The sequence below is a fragment of the Polistes canadensis genome, unplaced genomic scaffold (assembly GCF_001313835.1).
Source record: "Polistes canadensis isolate GaletaPanama2010 unplaced genomic scaffold, ASM131383v1 scaffold_16, whole genome shotgun sequence".
In the NCBI taxonomy this organism is placed as follows: domain Eukaryota; kingdom Metazoa; phylum Arthropoda; class Insecta; order Hymenoptera; family Vespidae; genus Polistes; species Polistes canadensis.
This window is the reverse complement of record NW_014569563.1, coordinates 324,506-345,159: the sequence shown is the minus strand read 5'-3', so window position 1 is coordinate 345,159 and position 20,654 is coordinate 324,506. Positions and strand designations below refer to the sequence as shown.

Sequence of the window (20,654 nt, the reverse complement as noted above, 5' to 3'; positions counted from 1 at the left end):
ACAGCCCCGTGATTTCTACCTGAACTTTATTGATTATTTCAGTTAATTTATTTATATATGTTACCGTGAAAGACCAAAATTGGAGAATGTCAAGATTCATATGATCTCTTGTCAACAGATATCAAATAGGTTCGTGACAGATCGAATATTTGGGTTTATTCTTATACATTAATACAATAATACATATAGGAAGCGACCATGTGAATCCAATTTCGATTTTTCACGATAACATATACATATATATATGTATGTATGTAGCGAATCATAAGAGTATTCGTACTACTATTGTAAATTTTAAATAATCGATATATGCTTGTAATGCATTGTTTTCAAATTCTTATACAAATAAACGTATTTTAAAATTTATTCAACTTTCGAAATGATATCAATTGTATTACAGGAGAACGTTTTATTTAAATGATCAAAAATTGATTTCGCAAGAGTATTTGCATCTACGTAAAATATAGTAAAAATACAATTATTTCTTTTTCTATGTAATACTTGATTAGCCCCCTTCTCTGCATCTAATAATACTTTTCAAATGATTGTATGATACACATAATTCGTTACATTAATTCCTGAAGAAAAAGTATATAACGATTTTGATGTAATAAATTTAATATCACGACACCAAATTAATTGCTACGTTTAATGTATAAGCCTACGATATAAAATGATTATATTATAACTGATTAATAACGAATGAAAAGTATAATCTAAAGAACTTAAACGTTTCCAAAGAAGACATTTTACGAGTATAACGCCAATCGTTGTCATATTATCGTCAAATGGACCATAAAATGTCGCTATATTTTATACGAAAGATGGAAAAATCTATGGTTGAGGTAGAAAGAAAGAAAAAATATCGACTGAATATCTATGATTTGCGATATCTACAACTAAAACGAGGACGAGGACGTCGTAGAGTTGTGTGAGTCCGGCCAAAACGGAAGTTCAAGATCACGGAAAGATTCAAGACGAAAAGGAGACTGTTCATAAATTCCATCCCGATAGCCACGTAAATCTTCAAGCGAAGCGGAAAAATTGTAGCTAAAGAAAAATCCAACTTATCTTTCCCAACGTTCTCTCTCGATAAAAATATTTCTACGGAATATCGTTAAGACAATCGTGTATTCGCAATAATAAAGTAAGCATTGTATATCTTCGGGTTATTCATCAATGGACACAAATTACAATGAAATTGTTGTCCCGGTTACTTTTCTCTTTTTGATCGCAAATGTAACAAGATGAAAAATAAAAACAAAAAGGGATGAAAAGAGAGAGAAAGAGAGAGAGAGAGAGAGAGATACGCAGCTGCAACCCTTGCAACAGCTTGCCCATAACTTCAACTAGTAACAACGACAACGTCTCGACTCGCTTTATATTCAGCGCATGGATTTTAAGCGAAGCTTATGCTAATCGAGAAGTCAGCTATATGGAAAACAAGAAGGAAACGGAACGTGGAAAAGGTCCTACCACTTCGTTTCTCTATACCAACTCGACACACGACTCGTTTCGCTTTTCGTATTTTCTTACCCTTTTTTTTCTTTTCAACAAGCAAGAGAACACCAGTGATGGAGGGTAAGAAATAAAGAAAGGAAAAAAAAAATAAAGAAAGAACGAAACTAAAGGGTAAAAGACGTGAGATGCAAAGTGTTTACGGTTTATCACCATGCAGGGAAATTTCAGGTGGAGAGAGAGAGAGAGAGAGAAAGAGAGAGAGAGACTTGATGGTACTTGGACGAAAGAGAAATGAGATTTCACGATAAAAGTGTAAAAAAAAAAGAAAAATATTTTAAAATCAACGAGTAGACAAAATTGAGAAAGGTAACAAAAAAATCTTGGTGAAATTTTTGGTTAAAGTAAAACCAACTCCCTAAGCCCCACAAAAGATCCTTCCCTCTTATCCGTTCCCCGTCCCCCGTTTCCCGTTCCCTTCAACTAGCGCGAAATTTTATCGAATCGATAACGGAAGTTTACTATTATCGAATTCTACGTTCCATGTTAAATTCTATGCACATTCTAAACGTGACTACGAGTATACGTATATATCGGTACAGTATTCGATGTACTTCTAGCTTCGATTATCCACCTTGCACGTTTCGAAACTTCGAATAATAGGAAGTACTATTAAGCCTCGACGAACTCCGCGATGTAACCGGCTTGACAACGACAGTTGACAAGCCGAATTCTCTCTTTCTCTTTCTCTTTCTCTTTCTCTCTCTCTCTTTCTCTCTTTCTCTCCCTTGATAGACGTCGAGTACGATCTCCATCTATCTCGTATGATTCATCTTCCTTTTATACCCGACGATGTTCCATTATAATAATAATAATAATAATATGGATGAAACTACGATCGAAATTTACGAACAATCGACCAACAAAATAATGTCGCGATATTGGACATTGCATTATCGTAATTATGTAAATAAATGGCAATTTTTAAAACGACGAACAAATGTTAAATTGATATTAGATGAATTAAATCAAATCTAAGGTGAAATTAATCAGAAATAAAAGAAAGATATCAAGATAATCCAACGAAATATGCGACATTTTTAAGCAATGAAATAATATTAGTCAATTTTAGGTCAATAAACTCACCTAAAAAAAAAACCAAGAAATTCAATCAAATATGTGACCATTAGAAAACATACAAATTAATCTCTTGTGATTTAAAAAAGAAATCAAAAGAAAAAAAATTGAGTAACCCCATCGAATATGCGACTTGTGTAAACGACGTAAAGATATTAATTAGTCCTAGGTTAATTAGAAAAAAAAGAAAAAGATGAAGAAACGTAAAAGAAATATGTCGTTTGGTAAATATTCGTTACGCTCTCTCTCTCTCTCTCTCTCTCTCTCGTAATATTTTTCTATTTCACTTATTTTAACAAAATATAATATTTCAACGTTGACATTAGAGAAATTCTTAAAGAAAACGAGATTTACCTTGGCAGATGATTACCAATGCAAGCAAGACACACGGAAATTGTTTTCTAAGCTTGAAATCCAACTCGACGATTTCTCATAAATCTCTCAAGGGACATTAGATAGTCATGCATATGTAGAGCATATAGGAAAATGTCAAATAGCTTGCTTGGTCAAAATGTATGCGATTTTCTAAACGAACATTTCATTTTATTCGAATTATATCCATCAGTTAACTTAACTTTGTATGTAACGACTATAAACCAGCTCCTATCTTTTTCTCTCTCTCTCTCTCTCTCTATCTCTATCTCTMTCTTTCTTTCTCTCTCTCTTTCTTTCTCTCTCTCTTTCTCTTTCTCTCTCTCTATCTTTTTCTTTCTCTTTCTATCTCTCACACTCTCTCTGGACTCGACAACTTCGCCGAGGCAGCGTGCCAGGAACTCGTAATTGTTTTGAATTAACGATACTTTAAGCTACGGCCAACTCCGAGCCATTACGTGACCCACCTCTAACGCTTATCGAACTTATCTTTTCGATCGTTTCGAAAATTTCTCCTTGATTTTTTATTTTTCTATTAAAAAATAATTCATACATGTATATATATATATATACGTACGTGTACGAGATATATGTAATATATATGTATATGAAGAGAAAGAGAGAGAGAGAGAGATAGAGAGAGAGATTTTTCATGAATACAAATTGAAAATTCTTCGAAATTTGACCAACGAACGTATTACAAAAACAAAAAAAAAAGAAAATTAAAGAGTTCCATTATTCCGCAAGCTTTTATCCAGCTCATAAAGGCGACATTTACAATTTACAACTTTAATCGTCCGAACATCGTCTCACCAACCCCCTCGTATATTTTTGTTTGCTCGAAACGTGATAAACGCGAGCAACTGTTGATAAAAAAAAAGAAAAAAAAATGAAAAAATGAGGGTAGGAGAGAGAGAGAGAGAGAGAGAGAGAGAGAGAGAGGGAGATAGAAAGGGAAAGAAAGATCGAATCACAGGCCGTTCATTATGGATATTACACGAACCATAACCATTTACCCTATGCTCTCTCTCTCATTCTCTTCCTTCAACCCCTACCCATGAAAATCGTAATTCGGTCTCTCGGAAAAATTGCGCGAGAGCGCGTATATTTTCATTCGTAAAATTACAGGAGAATATCGTTGAAATCTGTCTCCCCAACGCGTTCATGTGCTTGCACATAAAACATGAGAAAAAACGAAAACAATAAAAAAAAAAAAGAAAAAAAAAAAAAAAAAAAAAAAAAAAAAAAAAGAAAAAAAAAACGCAAAAAAAAATAAATTCATTTTAAAATGATGACCTCTGTGGTCAAGAAAACGAACATCGATTAAAGCTCAGTCAGTGATATTTTGTATATTTATGTTTAAAATAATAACTTTCATTTTATTTTATATTATAATTTTGTATATGGATTATAATTTTAATTCCTATAAAATTAAGAGTATAAATTTATTATCTAATAATAATAACTTAATTGTGTGATAAATCGCGACGAACTAACCTTATCGAGATCGATTTCCTCTTGCGAATTGAGTTCGGGACAGTTGAAATTCGTATACTCCGTCGTTTGGACCGCATTGTCGGCCCTGGTTACAGCGATCAGTGCCAGCACTAGGTAGTACCACTTCATTGTTCGCGCGTGTTATACCGTCAACGTTCGCACAACGTTATCCTCAAGTTTCTCAAAGCCAAGGACTTGTTCCGGTCCGGCGTACAACACTATTCCGATTAAGATTTCTATTCTTCTCCGGATATATCGAATACGCGAGATGATCTCTTTATATTTATCTCTAACAAAATATTCTCTTTCTTCTTTAATAATCGTTCAACGAAAAATTAAGAGACTGATAAAGCCACGGAGAAAAGGAGAGAGAGAAAGAGAGATAGAGAAAGAGAGATAGAGATAGATAGAGAGAGAGAGAGAAAGAGAGAGAAAAGGAGAAAGAAAAAAAGAGATGACTATATATATATATATATATTGGTACAAGTGTTTTCAAAGATGCATCCTAGGGGAAAATTTAATCTCGTATATATATATATTTCAGTACTCTGCGATTTTTTATTTTTATATCTCAGCAGGCATCGTTGTTCAATGGCGCATCGCGCGAAAAATCTTCTCACGATGATTTCGACCTTTATCTTCCGTTATCACGCGACTTCTTGATCCTATTAATTTCTTTCTTATTTTTTTTTCTTTTTTTTTTTTTTTTTTCTTATATTTCTTCGATCGATTGACGATAAATAATTAATCGACGACCGAATCGACGGACACTTTATTATACTCTTGAAACTTCACCAACAACACACCATTCATACGCTCATAACAATAAGCATATTACAATCTGAATGATGAAGTATAATATACAGATCCCCTTGTGCTTCTTTATTTTCTCTTTCCTTTTTATTTTATTTTATTTTTTCGTTTTGTTTTTCAACAACGGGAAACAAATCGATAATCAATGAAACGTTATTCCTCGATCATCCGAAAAAATACCACAGGTAGTCGAATAAAATAGAATATTCTTCGAAGAATGATTCTTTCATTTCTCTCTTCTTTCTTTTCCTTAATCTTCTTAATCTTCGTTCTTCTCCTCGTGGTGATTTTGATTATCGTTATCGTTGTCCTAACCGTATCTCGATCCTTCACCGAAAGAATGCGCGAACTTTCGAAACTTCGAAAGTAGTTTTCTCTCTTTTTCTCTCTCTCTCTTTCTCTTTCTTTCTCTCTCTTTCTCTTTCTACCTCTCGTTGACGTTCTTGTGGTATCTTCTTCTTCGTAATGGTTGTCAACGCGCGCGTTCTCACAATATCGACTCGATATCGTTGCTCTTGGCAGAGGAGGGATGCGTGCGCGGCCAAGTCGGAGGGCACTCTGACGATCCCGGTCGAGCTTCTGCTGGTCCTCTGTTCGTTTCCTCCCCTTCCCCCCTCCTCCCCCTCCCCCTCCTCCTCCTTTTCCTCCTCCTCTTCCTCCTCCTCCCACATAATCTCCATCTCCTTCTCGTCGTCGTCCACCTCCATCACCTCTTCAACCCACGTCCCTTATCTTCATGCGTACTCTCAAATAAGAGAGTCAGTATTAGAGTTAGTATTAGTGTTACAGAAAGAGAAAAGTAAAAGCTTTGATATACGGGATATCTGAGGTGTTTTTTTCCCGCCAAACACATTGTGAGCATATTGTTATGCTCAAATATATGTATTGTATATAAGAAAAAACAAATATATTATATGAACGTAGATCATTTTAATAGTATTTTATATTAGGGTTAACCAAAAGTTCGTGTGTTTATTTTATTGTTTCAGACAGTGTCATTTTTTTCAGTCGATTTTGAGTAGAATACACTTACATTGTTCGTACGAGAAAACCTGAAACATTCTGTATATAGAAATATTAATTTCGGTTTTCGATAAATCGACTACTATGTGTTTAGATTCATTGATTCAGAATATGACTTCCTTAATATCTTGCTACGTGTCAAAAATCTTTTGGTTTAGTATATACAAACTTGTGGTCTAATGTAAGTTATCTATAATTTTGTTTTTAAATAATTTATTAAGCCTATACGTAAACACACACACAAAATATGTGTATTTAATAACTAGGTCGAATTATGATTTTGTTTTTTTTTTGCAACATTATTCCTGTATCGATCTACTGATGTAAAAACTAGCCCTACTCGATGATAGTGCTTGTCAAACAACGACACATTTTTATCTGTAATTTTTATTTTTATTTTTTTGTAGTTTCATATAAATTTTTCTTAGATAGTTTATTAAATGCATTTTTGCGAATATTGAAAGTTGTGCAAATATTTATACGTATATGCGTGAGTTCACATATATATACGCATACATGCATGTGTGCGTGTGTGTGATACGAATATAAAATAATAATTTTCCTGTAATTTTTTGTCTCCCTTCCATTCTATCCTCTTTGGACATTGAATTTTTGGATTTACGCTCGGGCGTATATATGTAAGTACTTTAGAAACGTTCACCGTGTACGAGCTATGTTCTCTCTAAGTGCTTTCCCGCATACTCGCTAATTTAACCAGTTCGCGGACATTTGCTTGTTCAACAACCAGGAGAAAGATAGGATGGCAAGATAAAAAGATTTTTAATCCTTCATACACACGGTTTCTTTTTATATTACCTACAAAATCTTGTTACATTGTCTTTTTATGTTTAGAATAATTTCTTTGAACAATTTGCGCTTATAAATGAATCACATAAACGATAAACGAGCTCGTGCTTCCGTTTAACCTTGCAATTGTTGTCCCAGCCAATAATCGCGGTCGCCTCACGACCTTCCGTCAAGTCCCTCAATAAAGAGAAGTACTACGATGTAGTGGGGGAGAATTATTACGATCAAACGGAGATAGAACAAGATGACAAGTATACAAGTATACAGGGCTGGACATAGCATATTGAAGAAATAAGATAGATATGGAAAAAGATAGACACAAAAATACTACAAGTTTAAAAAAGCAAAAGAGAAAAAAAGAAAGAGAAAAAGAGAATGAAAAAAAAGAGACGAGTATACTACGTGTGAGTAAAAGAAAAAGAGAGAGAGAGAGAGAGAGAGAAAAAGAAAAAAAGAAAGATAGTGATATCATGGGTGAGAAAGAGACAGAGAGAGAGAGAGAGAGACAGACAGAAAGAGTCCCTAGAGTACCACACATCGTCGCAATGAAAACTTAATTCGTTCATTCAATCTGCTCGACAGCACAACTTGCTGCCAGTGAAGCTGCTAAAAGCTGACAGAAACGTACACGAGACTACTAACGATGTATTTAAATAGGTCGAGTTTATGTTTCTCAAAAAAAAAAAGAGCTTATCATCGAGACATTGTTCATATATTTCAACTTGTTTCAATATATAATTATATATGTTTTTGTGTTTTCATGTGTTGATTTGCTTGTTGATTTCATTATAAAATGATTAATGTTATTACATTAACATAATATATAAAATAAAGTTATAATTATTTCTAATGAAGATCTAATCTAAACTAAAGTTGATCGTTTTAATTAACATAAAAGCTTTCACTAATGTTTCTTCTCGTTACGACATCCCAGAAACTAAGCTTAACAAAATGCATCTGTAACGCTCCTGCACTTGACACGTTGAATACTTAATTTCCGTTCCATGAGTGAAGTAACACATTTCTCAAAGTATTCAATTAATCATTTAATTTTAAATCAATTGTTGCCCTTATTTTCTTTCTAAGCATACAATACGAAATAATTGATTTACAAATGTATCCTTGAAGTTCAACGTGACAGAAATTTACGATTTTATTCTTGTTTAAAGATTTTCTTACTTATTGTTAAATAAATGTTACTTCTTGTCGATCGTATTAAAAACAAAAACGATAAAATAAAAAAAAAATAAAATATATAGATCATTTGCAAAATCACGATGAAAGTTTCGAATAATTTTCCGTTAATCTTCATCAAGCTTTTTTTTTATCGACATTCATGGGTTCTTTCTACGTGAGAAGGATGACATTGATGTCGGATAACGATAGAGGCGAAAACTCGGCGATTTCAATAGCTCTCTCTCTCTCTCTCTCGTCTTCCTTGAAAGATCGATCGTCCTTCTATAAGAACTTAAAGTTTGCTTTAACTTAACTTCGTGTTAGAAAACTTTCTGAATGCTTCCCTTGATTATATGATATGATTTCCAATTGGAATGTAGAAACCTTATTAAATATCGTTCTTGGATGGTTCTCTCTTATCACACGCATACGCGTACGCGTACGTGTACAAGTATATGCACACAAGAAAACGATCCTTCTCATCGACAATTCTATTGAAATTTGTCTTTAATAATCTCATCTACAAACGAATTGCTTAGCGTTGACATTTTTTTCTTTTTCTAACTTTCATTAGTAATTTATTTCCCTTTCGTTATTTCGGTTCGCAAGGAATGAGCATGACCAGTATGAATCGTCGTTGAGTAGTTTTACCAAAGAAATTAATTAGACACAGTGAGGGAAAAGAGACATAATATACGTATACACGAATATATATGTATGGCACGATCCTGTTTCCAGGGAAACGCGCGTGACGCGAACACTACTCTCGTAGATCGGTTATGCGAAAACATTCGTCACTAATAAAACGTTCTTAATGAGTCGCAAACTCTTATACGAGTCGTGTTTAACAAAGATTCGCTACTAATTGTGTCGAGAAAGGGAAAAGGAGAATATTCATGTCGGTTGGGTTAATGATGTTATATATGTATAAATGTATATATGTATGTATGTATGTATGTATGCATGTAAGTAAGTAGATATCAAGTTAGAAATGAAAAGAGAAAACTTTCTCCTTCTATGTGACACTAATTATTAATTCTAATTAAATTCATTAATCACGCCGTAGGGAAATTATTTTCCCCACTCATCCCTTTCGTATCTTTAATCTTTACCTATCCCCCCATCCCCCTACCCATAACCACACCCCCTTTTTCATCTTTTCTACAATCGAGAAAGCGCCTGCTACCTTTCACTTCACTTCTTCTATTAACCGATAACCTTTTTTTCCCCTTTGTACTAATTTACAAAGTGAGTGGTACATTTATATCCTTCCAAAAAATGAATGAAATGAATTTGTTCGTGATACGATACGAATAAGCCATCAAAGGAGAAATTCGTCGAGAAAATGAAAAGAAATAGGAATGACAAATAGGGAGAATAAATTTAAAAATCTTCTTTCTTTTTTCATCTCTCTTTCTCTTTCCGTAATATTGTCGCGAACAACGTTGGTCAACAGAGAAGAAAATAAGAGATTGAATTGCTCACGTAGCGTGATTAAATCGTGCAAGAGCAGTGGTATATGTAGTTTTCCAGGATTACCAGATAAATTTGCATACACGAGCCATTTCTGCATTCGCTAATTGTACCCGATGATCAACGATGGCTCTTTCAGCAGAATAATGGAAGTCAAACAGTTTGATTCTGTCTCTATAATTCATGTAACGCGAATTGCTTCTAATTTGACTGAATACAAATCGGAAAAATAAATCATATTTTTTTATATTTAATCATAGGTTACGTTTTAATCAAATATTCAAATTACTATGTTACAAGAAACAATAAAGAAAATTTTGAAAGATATTATAATCTACGATATGATGATGATTATTGGATAGAAATGATTTTGGTTATGGAATTACATTTGGAATGGCATCGGAAGGGTTTATCAATTTGCTTTTCGATCTTGTTAGAGAAATACAAGAGAATATATATGCTAAATATAGGGAATATTCATGATAGAACATCTACCTAGTAACTGTATCTAACGATAAACGTACGAACAATCGCTGGAGAATAATTTGAGAGACAGAGAGAGAGAGGGAGAGAGAGAGAGAGAGAGAGAGAAAGGATTTTATGGACCCGTTGATTTAACCAGGATTCTCAACGGACCGGCAGAGATCGATCGTACCGTGAAAATCGGATATATAAGCTTTGGCTTTGGCCAAGCTTTGTCTCGAAACGAGAGAAAGCTTATTACATCAACATGAGAATATGGAAATCCTTCGTACGGCATCGTTCTATTTATTTTCTAAGAAATTCGGAAGAAAAGGGAAAGAAAGAAAGGAAAACCATGAATTTTAACTTCCTGTACAGTTACGATTCCAAACTTACGCAAATGGACAATGTTTTATCTACAAAATGTTATCTCATGAGAATGCTACTTCACGACTAAATATACAATATGCGATCAACGTGAAAATTCTTTCTCAAACTATGTCTATAATATGCCTGCTCACGTTGTATATATACTCTTTCCCCGTTTGTCCCCCTTCTCTACCAATCAGTATTGACAAAACCAACGACGTACCGAGCTTGCGATAAGACTTTCAAGATGGAAGAGGAAAAAGAGTCAACTTTATGATATTTTTACGATTAAATTTACGTTACCTGTATACGTATAAACATCTAAAGTTAACTCGTAAAATATAGATCCTCGTATACATATGTGTATAGACCATATAGATATTTAAACGTTAACATATATTCAAATAAATACCTACTCCCCTTTTGTGTGTGCAAAGAATATAAAATATTATCAAAGTTTTCTATAAATAATATCTTTTAAATTTCTCTTGTGATTTTATATTAAAATAAGTGTAGAAAAAATAATTCGGTGCGTTGGTATGACATTAAATTTATTTTTTTAAAAGGTACCGAATTAATTTCTACACCTAATGCAATATTCTTAAAGTAAAATTTATTATTTCGTATAGATTACTTTTTTAATCGTCTAGTTAACTTTTCGCCAAGTTATTAATTATAAAAAACAAAAATATTCAATTTTCTTTGAATAGTTTTCTTTAATTTTAGATTTCGATATGAAACAACATTTTCGAATGTGATATCATTGCTCGAAGAAACCAACTATTAAGTAGAATATACACATGTTTATATATATATATATATCTTCAGATCTATATACGTATCTATATATTTTGAGTGATAAGGGAGTACCTATCTTCGCGAAGAGATGTACAAGCCAGGAAGGAAAGCGGACGAAAGGGGTCATGTATTATTTATAAATTTATTTATTCTTCCGTAGGCGCGCGGCATGAATGATGCATCCCAAGAGGGCATGGCCACTATGTGATATCCCATCGCGAATATGTGAACACGAGGGATAAAATATTTACTTAAGTTTTCAACGATAAAAAGGAAAACTCAAAAAAAAAAAAAAAAGAGAAAAAATAGGAGAAAAACTTTATTCAGGAAAAAAAAGAACAAAAAGGAAGGGAAAGAAAAAAAAAATATATATGAAGAACCCTCGCGGTCGAGTTTAACTAAGAGAACGTGAAAAGGATTTTGCTATGATTAAAGCTACGCTGCGTGTGCAAAAGTGAAATTAAGTCGGTCCAAGAAAATGTTCATGTGGTTTCTCGTGTAGATGTAGTACTTGAAAATATAATACAATAAAAGGAAACATTTTAATACTATGACAGTAATACTCAACATGAAAGGAGAAAGAATATGAAAAAAAAAAAAAAATTAGATGAAATTAATGTTTCTTCTATAAGAAGATCTAACAATTTTCATAAAAAAGCATCGTTCATCGGTCGAGAATCTACTAGAAGGTTTTAAATTAATGTTTGTTCTTAACTTATTTTCTAGATTAATGAGATAGAGAGATAGAAATAAAAAGAGAAAGGGAGAGAGAGGGAGAGAGAGAGAGAAAGAAAGAGAATTCTTTCTTCTATTAAACGACTGCCTAGTCATCGGAAGTCTCTCATTTTCTTTTTGATATTAATCCTCTTTGCGTGAACTGAAGACGAGTATTAAACTTTCTTCCACCGCGCGATTGTGAAACGAGCGTTACACTCGAAGAAGGAAAGATAAAAACGATCGTTGAAGGATCTTATTCTCTTTTCTTATTCTTCTTATCTCTTTTCTTATACATTTAAGATTAGACGATGTTAGAGAAGAAAGAAAAGAATTTTTAAACTCTCGCCGATTTGACTCAACGATCTTTAATTAAATGGAAATAATGAATGACTTAATTAATTATTTAATAATTCAAAAAGTTAAGTTTTAACTTCTTGAAATTATTTACCAAAACGAAATAATTCGTCGGATTTTTTCTTGTTATAACTATGTCCTATATAATTAATTAATCACCTTTGCGAAAATTTAATAATATGTATTTCTTTTTTTTTTTTTTTCCTACGTATTATCATTCTCGGTTTTGCACGATAAAATGTTAGAATTATTTCTACGTGAAATACGGACTGCATTACGTGCAATATTACGAGAATAAGAATAATCTCTAGTAGCAGCTTTCTAGTGCACCGGGGAGTTTTTGTTTATATCAAACTATGAAACTACGAAAAAGTCTATATATACATGTATATTCGAAGAAGAAAAGGATACTCTTATCCTTAGGCGATTTACGAGCTCCTTAAAAATCCTAGTGTCGCATCGATCAACTTTTACCTAGTCTAAAAATAATATTATATTATCGATGATATGTCCACGTGATTTCATTGTACCAAAGATCGATTACTCCAATCGATCGATCACCATTTTTATATTATACATTATCTTTGAGTAGAAAAATGATTCCGAAAAAAAGAGGAAAAATGATTTCATACGAATACGATCAACTATCTATCGACATTTCGTAATTAATTTGATGTAAAATATATTTCATTAATATTTTTTTATTTTATTATTATTATTATTATATAATTAGTATATACACGATATCCTATCTCTCTTTAAATTCTACCTATTACATATATTATTGAAAAAATTGTGGGGCACACACATTTATGTAAAATATATTAAATAGACCATTATTTTTAAATTTAACATTAATTATTGAAGAGCAAAAATAAATACAATGAAAGAAATAAAAATATAAAACAACGAATCATTCTCCGCGGATGTTTAAACATGTTATGAACTTTCGAAAATGACTCGTCATCTGGAATAGTATTTATACTCTTGAAACACAATTTTGTGAGAGTTTCTTTTTTGCTTCATGCTCTATTATTACAGTGGTGCATTCTCTAAACGCACGAACAGTTTACGTACCAAAAAACATTCATTGGTGGAACTAATTAAAAAAGCTCATGTAATATTCCGTATTATAAGTTATAAAATAAACATATTCCCGTTTTTAAAGCCCTGATGCGAAATGTCTAATTTACAGAAATTGTCTTATAAAATAAATGTAGTATAAAAATGTTTTAAAAGTTAACTTGCTTTAGTTTACGTAAATCCTTGAACGGTCAACCGGCACTAGGGTGATGAAATACGATGCACCGACTTTAATGAAATTTACATCATATCTTCTTTATACTATTATCTACAAAGTAGCATAAGATTCTTGCGATTGTATATCTCGTTCATTTTTTTTTTGTTAATTTTGTTAACTTCAAATTTTACCCGACACATTCTCCCTCCCCCTTGGGCCAAATAAAGCTCAATGGAACATTGGACACAAAACTTATTTTTTATTTGAAAAAAAAAAAGAAAATAATATGTCGGGAGGACAAAAAGAAAGTGAATAATAATTAAACATGTAAATAAATTTAGATTGAATTTAGCACAACCATAGAAAAATATAAGATCCTCTAATTCTGGTTACAAATCATTTTACCTAATTTCAAGGACATTAATACCAACGATTACGACCGCATAAAACCCATAAATCAAATGAGATTTAATTAGATATAAAATTCTTGTAATAAATTATTATTTAATTATCCAGGAATAAATTCTTACACGGAAAACAAACACGATACGACTATTCTTTACGTCGTTTAAAATCAAAATAACACGTGTATATATATATGTTACTGTGAAAAACCAAAATTAAAGAACGTCAAGATTCACATGATCGCTTTGGTGTATGTCCGAAATATTAATTTATAAAAATAAATCCAAATATTCGATTTTTCACCGACATATGTGTTGACAAGCGACCATATGAATCTTGACATTCTCCAATTTCGGTCTTTTACGATAACATAAAATATATGAGTCACCTCTCCCCTTCAATTTAATAACATACAAGTCTCATAAATGATCCCTGAAAATAATCAATATTTAAAAATTACATTGAAACATTTAATATCATTTATAGTCACAAATGATTAATTCAATGAAATCGAAAAGCTTTGAAAAATAAAATATGAATTAAATGTACCAAAACACACAGCCATTACTCCAGCAATGTTTGCATTGAATCTTCAACAACATTAATTAAGGAAAGAAAAAAATAATAAGGAAAATATGAGCTTAATAAAGAAATAATTTCGCGCTCATTCGTTAAATGTTGAAATTTTTTAATCGAACGTTATCATTGGAATTTCTTTCATTGTAAAATAAATTGAAAAAATATAATAATAATATATAAACTGAAAAACAAATAACTGAAATACACAAATAAAGAAATGATCCTGAAAATTAAAAATAAAGAGAAAAATAAGGATGAGAGAAGATGAGAAAGTAGGTCGGAAGGAAAAGCAAAGCGCGTATCGGGTCGAGTAACCACGATAATTAATATCAGTTTAGATAGAACTTAGGAGATGCAATAAGTTAATAAGTAAAGAGCGAGGAAATTTCGTGATCCAATCGAGCGTTTCCTGTACAGTAAGGAACTTCTATCTTACCGTATTTACGCACTCTATATATATATATTATATATAAAGTGTCCAAAAAGGTTGGGGTCAAACTTGTACTACATATCACTGATTGTGAAATCAAATAGACGAAGAAATTACGTATAAACTTAAGTTTGGTCCTAACATTTTTGAACACCCTGCATATACAATATATTGACAATTCTTAATAAAATGAAGAGTAATAATAAGTATAATCTCAACACTACAAATAATAAAATAGAAATTAAATAAATAAAATATGCGTTAAATCGCAGGAGTACTCTTACTTGCCCATCACTGTAAACTTTAAATAATTAATATTCGCTTGTAATGCAAAATTATAAAATTCTATAGAGAAATTTATTTTTGGATTATTAAACTTTCAAATTGATTTTGTTACATGAAATTTTATTATAAGAGAACATTTTATTGTTAGAGAAATATAATTTCACATAAATAATAAAAAAATTGGTTAGAGCAGTAGGAACATAAATACTTCTTTAACTCACTGTACATATTTCGTTAATTTTTTCATAATCAACAAGATCTAATATTAAAATCATCTCTTTTTAATATAAATAAAAAAGTAAATTAAATATGATCAAATTTAGAAGATACAATATGGTTGATATAATTGTTGATTTCTTCTGACGATTTAGTACATTTGTATGTATCCCTATATACATAAATATAATACATAAGTTAATGTAAGTGCTTGTTCCAGCAGATAATCTTCTCTCACAGTTGCCGTTATCGAGCAAAGTCAAACTTATCTGTTCTATAACTAAACATGCTCTAATCCTACTCTCAAACTACCTTACGTTTTGAAGTCTTCCTAACCTACCCCTTTCTATGCTTAACTGCTTATATTTGTTAGACATGAGGCAGACCAAAGTACCCCTACGTTGACTTCAATATAATGCTCGAGGTCTCTGTGAATCGATACAAAATCTACTTAAAAGAGAAAAAGAGTAAGAAAGAATTTAGTCAGAATTTAAGTTTGTTATACTGCAGAGTCATCAAAATTCAGAAATCAAAATAACACCAGGTTTGTGTAGGTAAAATTAAAATTAAAAATAAAATTATTTTGGATAAGTAATGGAAAGACAATTGTGGTTTCTGTTTAATGTCTAAGAACATTCATATCTTCTTTTATTATTTTTCTTTACTACACTCATCCCAAAAACATAATAAATAATTATTGTTAAATTTTATCCATGTATACTATTCTGTCTCTTTTTTAATTTTAAATAACAAAGTGCAATGAAAAAATAACAAATGTACTTAATTCATTACTTAACCAACCGCGGGTAGTCGATAAACGTAATCAACGAAAGCCTATTTCTAAGCTACCAATTAATAAACGCTGTCAATGTAAATATTAATCGATTACCGGTAAATAATGTGTTTAAAAGAAAAAAGTAACACCTAGAATTACATTGATAGGATTCTGCGTTAATTATAAACGTGACTGTTCATGGAAATATAATATAAACTATGTTGATAGGTTTTGAAAGGTCCATATATTCTAATCCATAAGTTACGTGGCTATGATATCATTGATATCGAGTACACAATTGCAAGGAGTTTACATTAGGCTTGACACGTAACGTGTGTGAATCCCAAACACATCGTATCTAACTACATATATACATGTACCGTATGCAAAAGCTTACGTATGTTCAGATCGGCTTAAGACCGGCAACGAAGAAGCTGTTCGCTTTCTCTGCAGTATGAGAAAAGAGGATATTGCCATGGGAAATCCCTTAACATGAAATCCACAGAGCCAAAGTTCGTGCAACCAACCTTATTATCAGCCTACTACAGACCTATTAAGCTATGAATAATAGTAAATTTTCCCATAAAGATTAACGATATGTACGTCAGAAATTTTATTATGACTTATATATTCATTTATACTCCTCTACTTTGATTATAATTGAAATATTTTTCCTTCGCTATAATTTTGTTTTCTTTACATACAAAACATCAACATAATCTTTCATTATATTTTCACTCTCTCTCTCTCTCTACATCGTTTTACAAGAAAATCTATTCTAACGTATGCAAACAACTCACATTCTTATGGAAAACATGATAAAGTCTTGTATACTCTCTGTCTTTCTCTCTGTCTTTCTCTCTTTCTTTCTCTCTCTCTCTCTCTCTCTCTCTCTCTCTCTCTCTTTCTCTCTCTCATTGTAACATTAACATAATGTAATAAGTTTAAATGCACAAACAAAAATACTATATTAAGTTTCTTAAACTCAATGAAAGAACATTTCTTGATACTTTATTTAATGAAAGAATAATTGTAATAAAATAACGATATTATAATGTACGTTAAAGTAAGTTCGTTACTCACAAATCTTATCCTTTCCTATTTGTCTATCTGTCTGTTCCTCTCTCCATCTCTTTTTCTCTTTCTTTTTCTTCCACTTTCACAGTACTTTCTCCATCTATATTTAATCAAAAATCCGTTTACTATTTTACCCAAGCAAACCAATTTTAAAGCGGAATTCTAAAGTTTCTGCGTTTAAAATACAACTAACGATTGAACTTCTCATAACAAGATATGACTACAAATATTCTTTGTTAAATAAAAATTACGTTAGTAAGTTCAAATCCGAGGAAGAAAACTAAAGATTTACTGAAAGAGAGAAAAACAAATAATGATTGAGTCAATTTAGAAAATTGAAATCATTGCAAATAGTAAACTCAATTATGTCCTGACACACCTCATTAAAATAATCAGTAATAATTGTATCTACAAATAAAACACGAACGATAACTATATTATAATAATAATTTTCGTCATTATTACTAATGGTATTAGAATAATGAGAGTTATTGTAAAACGTTGAAAAAATTAATGAAACAAATATTAATTAACTCGACGTAAATTGCATTTAATTATCCGAATATGTATATTTAGTAATTTCAATATCAGGTTGTAAATCATTAGGGTACAACTAATTTTATTCAATAATTTTCGATAACCATTAAGCTTTTCTATTCTATGAACGAAACAATTTACAATTAAATTTGCCAGTCGCCAGCCAAATCGTATAGACCATGACAATAGCATGCACATAATTTTATAAAATAAATGAATAAATAAATAAATGAATGAATAAACAAATAAAAAAAGATATATAAATATATATATATGTATAAGTGATCATCATCTTTTAATATCTCGTTATTGTCTTCGATTTTTCATCATTTTTCGAACGAAAATACTTAATTACCTTTCTACTCTTACTTCCCCGTTCTCTTTCCAAGATCTCGGTTTAATTTTACGTATTCTGTTCCACGGTTCTTCATTATCTTTTTCTTCTCTTCCATTTCACGATTTATTTTAATCCCTTTTTCCGTTCGAAAGCATCCATTATTATCCGACTCCGACCGAGACTTTGAAATTATTGTCCAATTCGCTATTGACCGATACAAATCTCAAAAGATGGCTTCATTTATTAAGATTACCATGAAATTTTTTCATCTGAGATATATATATATTTTATTATACTTCCTACAATTAAATTGGAACAATGCTGCATTATTCGTGTACTTAAAAAATATAATATAAAACATATGATGAAATGATTAAAACGGATGTTCAACGGTAGATTCCATCATACAACATAATCTAATTTCAACTCAACATGTAAACGGATAAATCAGCAAATGTCAGACATATCTCTCAGTACAAGCTAATAAAATATGCATATACATACGTAGATGCCATAACGCGAGAGTATTGATTATTATCGTATTGCAACTGGAATTATTTACGTAATGTATGCTTACTTAGGTGTACGCCATCCAGGTTGCTTGTGATGCTTCACTGTGAACCTCAGAATACTTGATTACACGATACGTTAGTAGGTAAACTGTCTGTAATCTCGCATCAGGATCTTATTTCATTTTCCTTCGCCTCCTACGCTGACTTCTGTCGATACTTCATCAGTATAGTTTTTGATATTTTTCTAAAGATTCATTAAAAAAGTTGAAAAATATCCCAAACAACTGTAAAGGTATCTTTTGATCTTAAACACGTGCATAATTTTTTTATATTATATTACTTATATTACTTTCAAAAAGCGGGGAAACGAAAACTTAATTAACAAAAATGTTTCAGGAAAATATAGATACATTTTATTTACTTATACATATATGTGTATACATGTATATATGTATATGTACCATTGATCAAAACCCTTGTTACTCGGAGAACATAGATAAGTGATCAAATCGACGATAAGTCAGACACGTAGTACTTGGCGTCGAGTCATCGTTGCAGTTTCTCGCGGTTTTCGTCGAATTGGAAACTAAACTAACTTCCTGCAGTTAGTTTCCTTTTGGAAGATCCACAAGACGTAGAGTAACGGCACGTTTGTCACACAGAAAGGAAACTAGTGAATTAATTGGAAAGATTATACACGTTACGAATTCTCCTCTGACATGAACTGGAAAAGCAACCAAAGATATATAATATGTAAGTAGTACGTAAATAAGTAGTATATACTTGCATAAATATATACATATAAATGATTACAAAGATAAATTAACTAGAAATTATTGTTTCTTTCCCAATGGAATATTTATTTTCCCAATTTATTTTTTTATTTCAATGAAATATTATTGAAAATAATAAATATCTGGAAAATAAAATCAAATATTGTGAGAATTTAAAAATAAAAAGAAAAACTGCATTTGTAATTACGGTTAATCGACAGATGGTAAAAATGTAAGTTTCTATAAAATTTATTGATGATAGGTAAAACAGTAAAATTATTTCAAATTTTGTACGAAATTATTTTCTTTTTATTCTTATTTTTTTTAATTTAAAATACATTAATTTTAATTTAATTTATTTATTTATATCGATACACCAATTAACGATTATTAATCTTATTTCATGATTAAATAAATCAAAATCTTGCAACAAAACAATGAATGATATCGTTTATCTAAAAAAAATCGCGAATCGATATTTGTCATTGCGTTCAAAAGCTCCTATTGATCATAATACCAGACGTCTCAAATTCTGCGAAACATTATGCCTTTCTTCTCAAATTACTTCTCTCATAATCAGTAATTCGCATGTAACACTAAACTAAATTTGTTTAACAATATTCTAGACATCACGTCGGAGCCTTATAAAATATCTTTGATTAAAAGTAAGAATGATATTTTAAAAAAGAAAAAGAAAAAATCTTGTATAAAGATGTAAAAAGCTCGTGTTTTCTCGCTCTATTAAATTAAATTCAAATATATCGATATAATACACGTAGTATGTCATAATTTTTTAAATATTTTACACAATAATAATGATATTTCATCATAATTAATAAAAAGTTTGTTTTTAAGTAAATCTATGGAATTATAATCAATGAATAAATTAAAGAAATGAAAATTTCATTCAAAATATGAATTGTATTAAGATGAATACTTAAATTTATTTTTGCAAATTTGACTTTTTTCAATCGTTATTTTATTCTTGTCTAATTATTTATTTTGTTTGAAAAAATCAATTATTAGAGAAAG

The 20,654-nt window shown here is 30.9% G+C and overlaps 1 protein-coding gene across 2 annotated transcripts in view; it reads right to left on the bottom strand.

Moving 5' to 3' along the window:
- Nucleotides 1–5,855, bottom strand: part of LOC106793628 — a 36,248-nt gene extending 30,393 nt beyond the window's left edge. Inside the window, exons 1-2 of one of the 2 annotated variants that reach the window (XM_014760730.1) lie at nt 5,706–5,855; nt 4,465–4,753 (exon numbers count right to left, since the gene is read on the bottom strand). In XM_014760730.1, coding sequence (XP_014616216.1) covers nt 4,465–4,593 — 129 coding nt within the window. In that variant the 5' untranslated portion in view covers nt 4,594–4,753; nt 5,706–5,855. Of the gene's footprint in view, nt 1–4,464 lie in introns of both variants that reach the window. The other variant, XM_014760729.1, reaches the window with a different exon arrangement.
- Between the last annotated feature and the right edge of the window lie 14,799 nt (nt 5,856–20,654).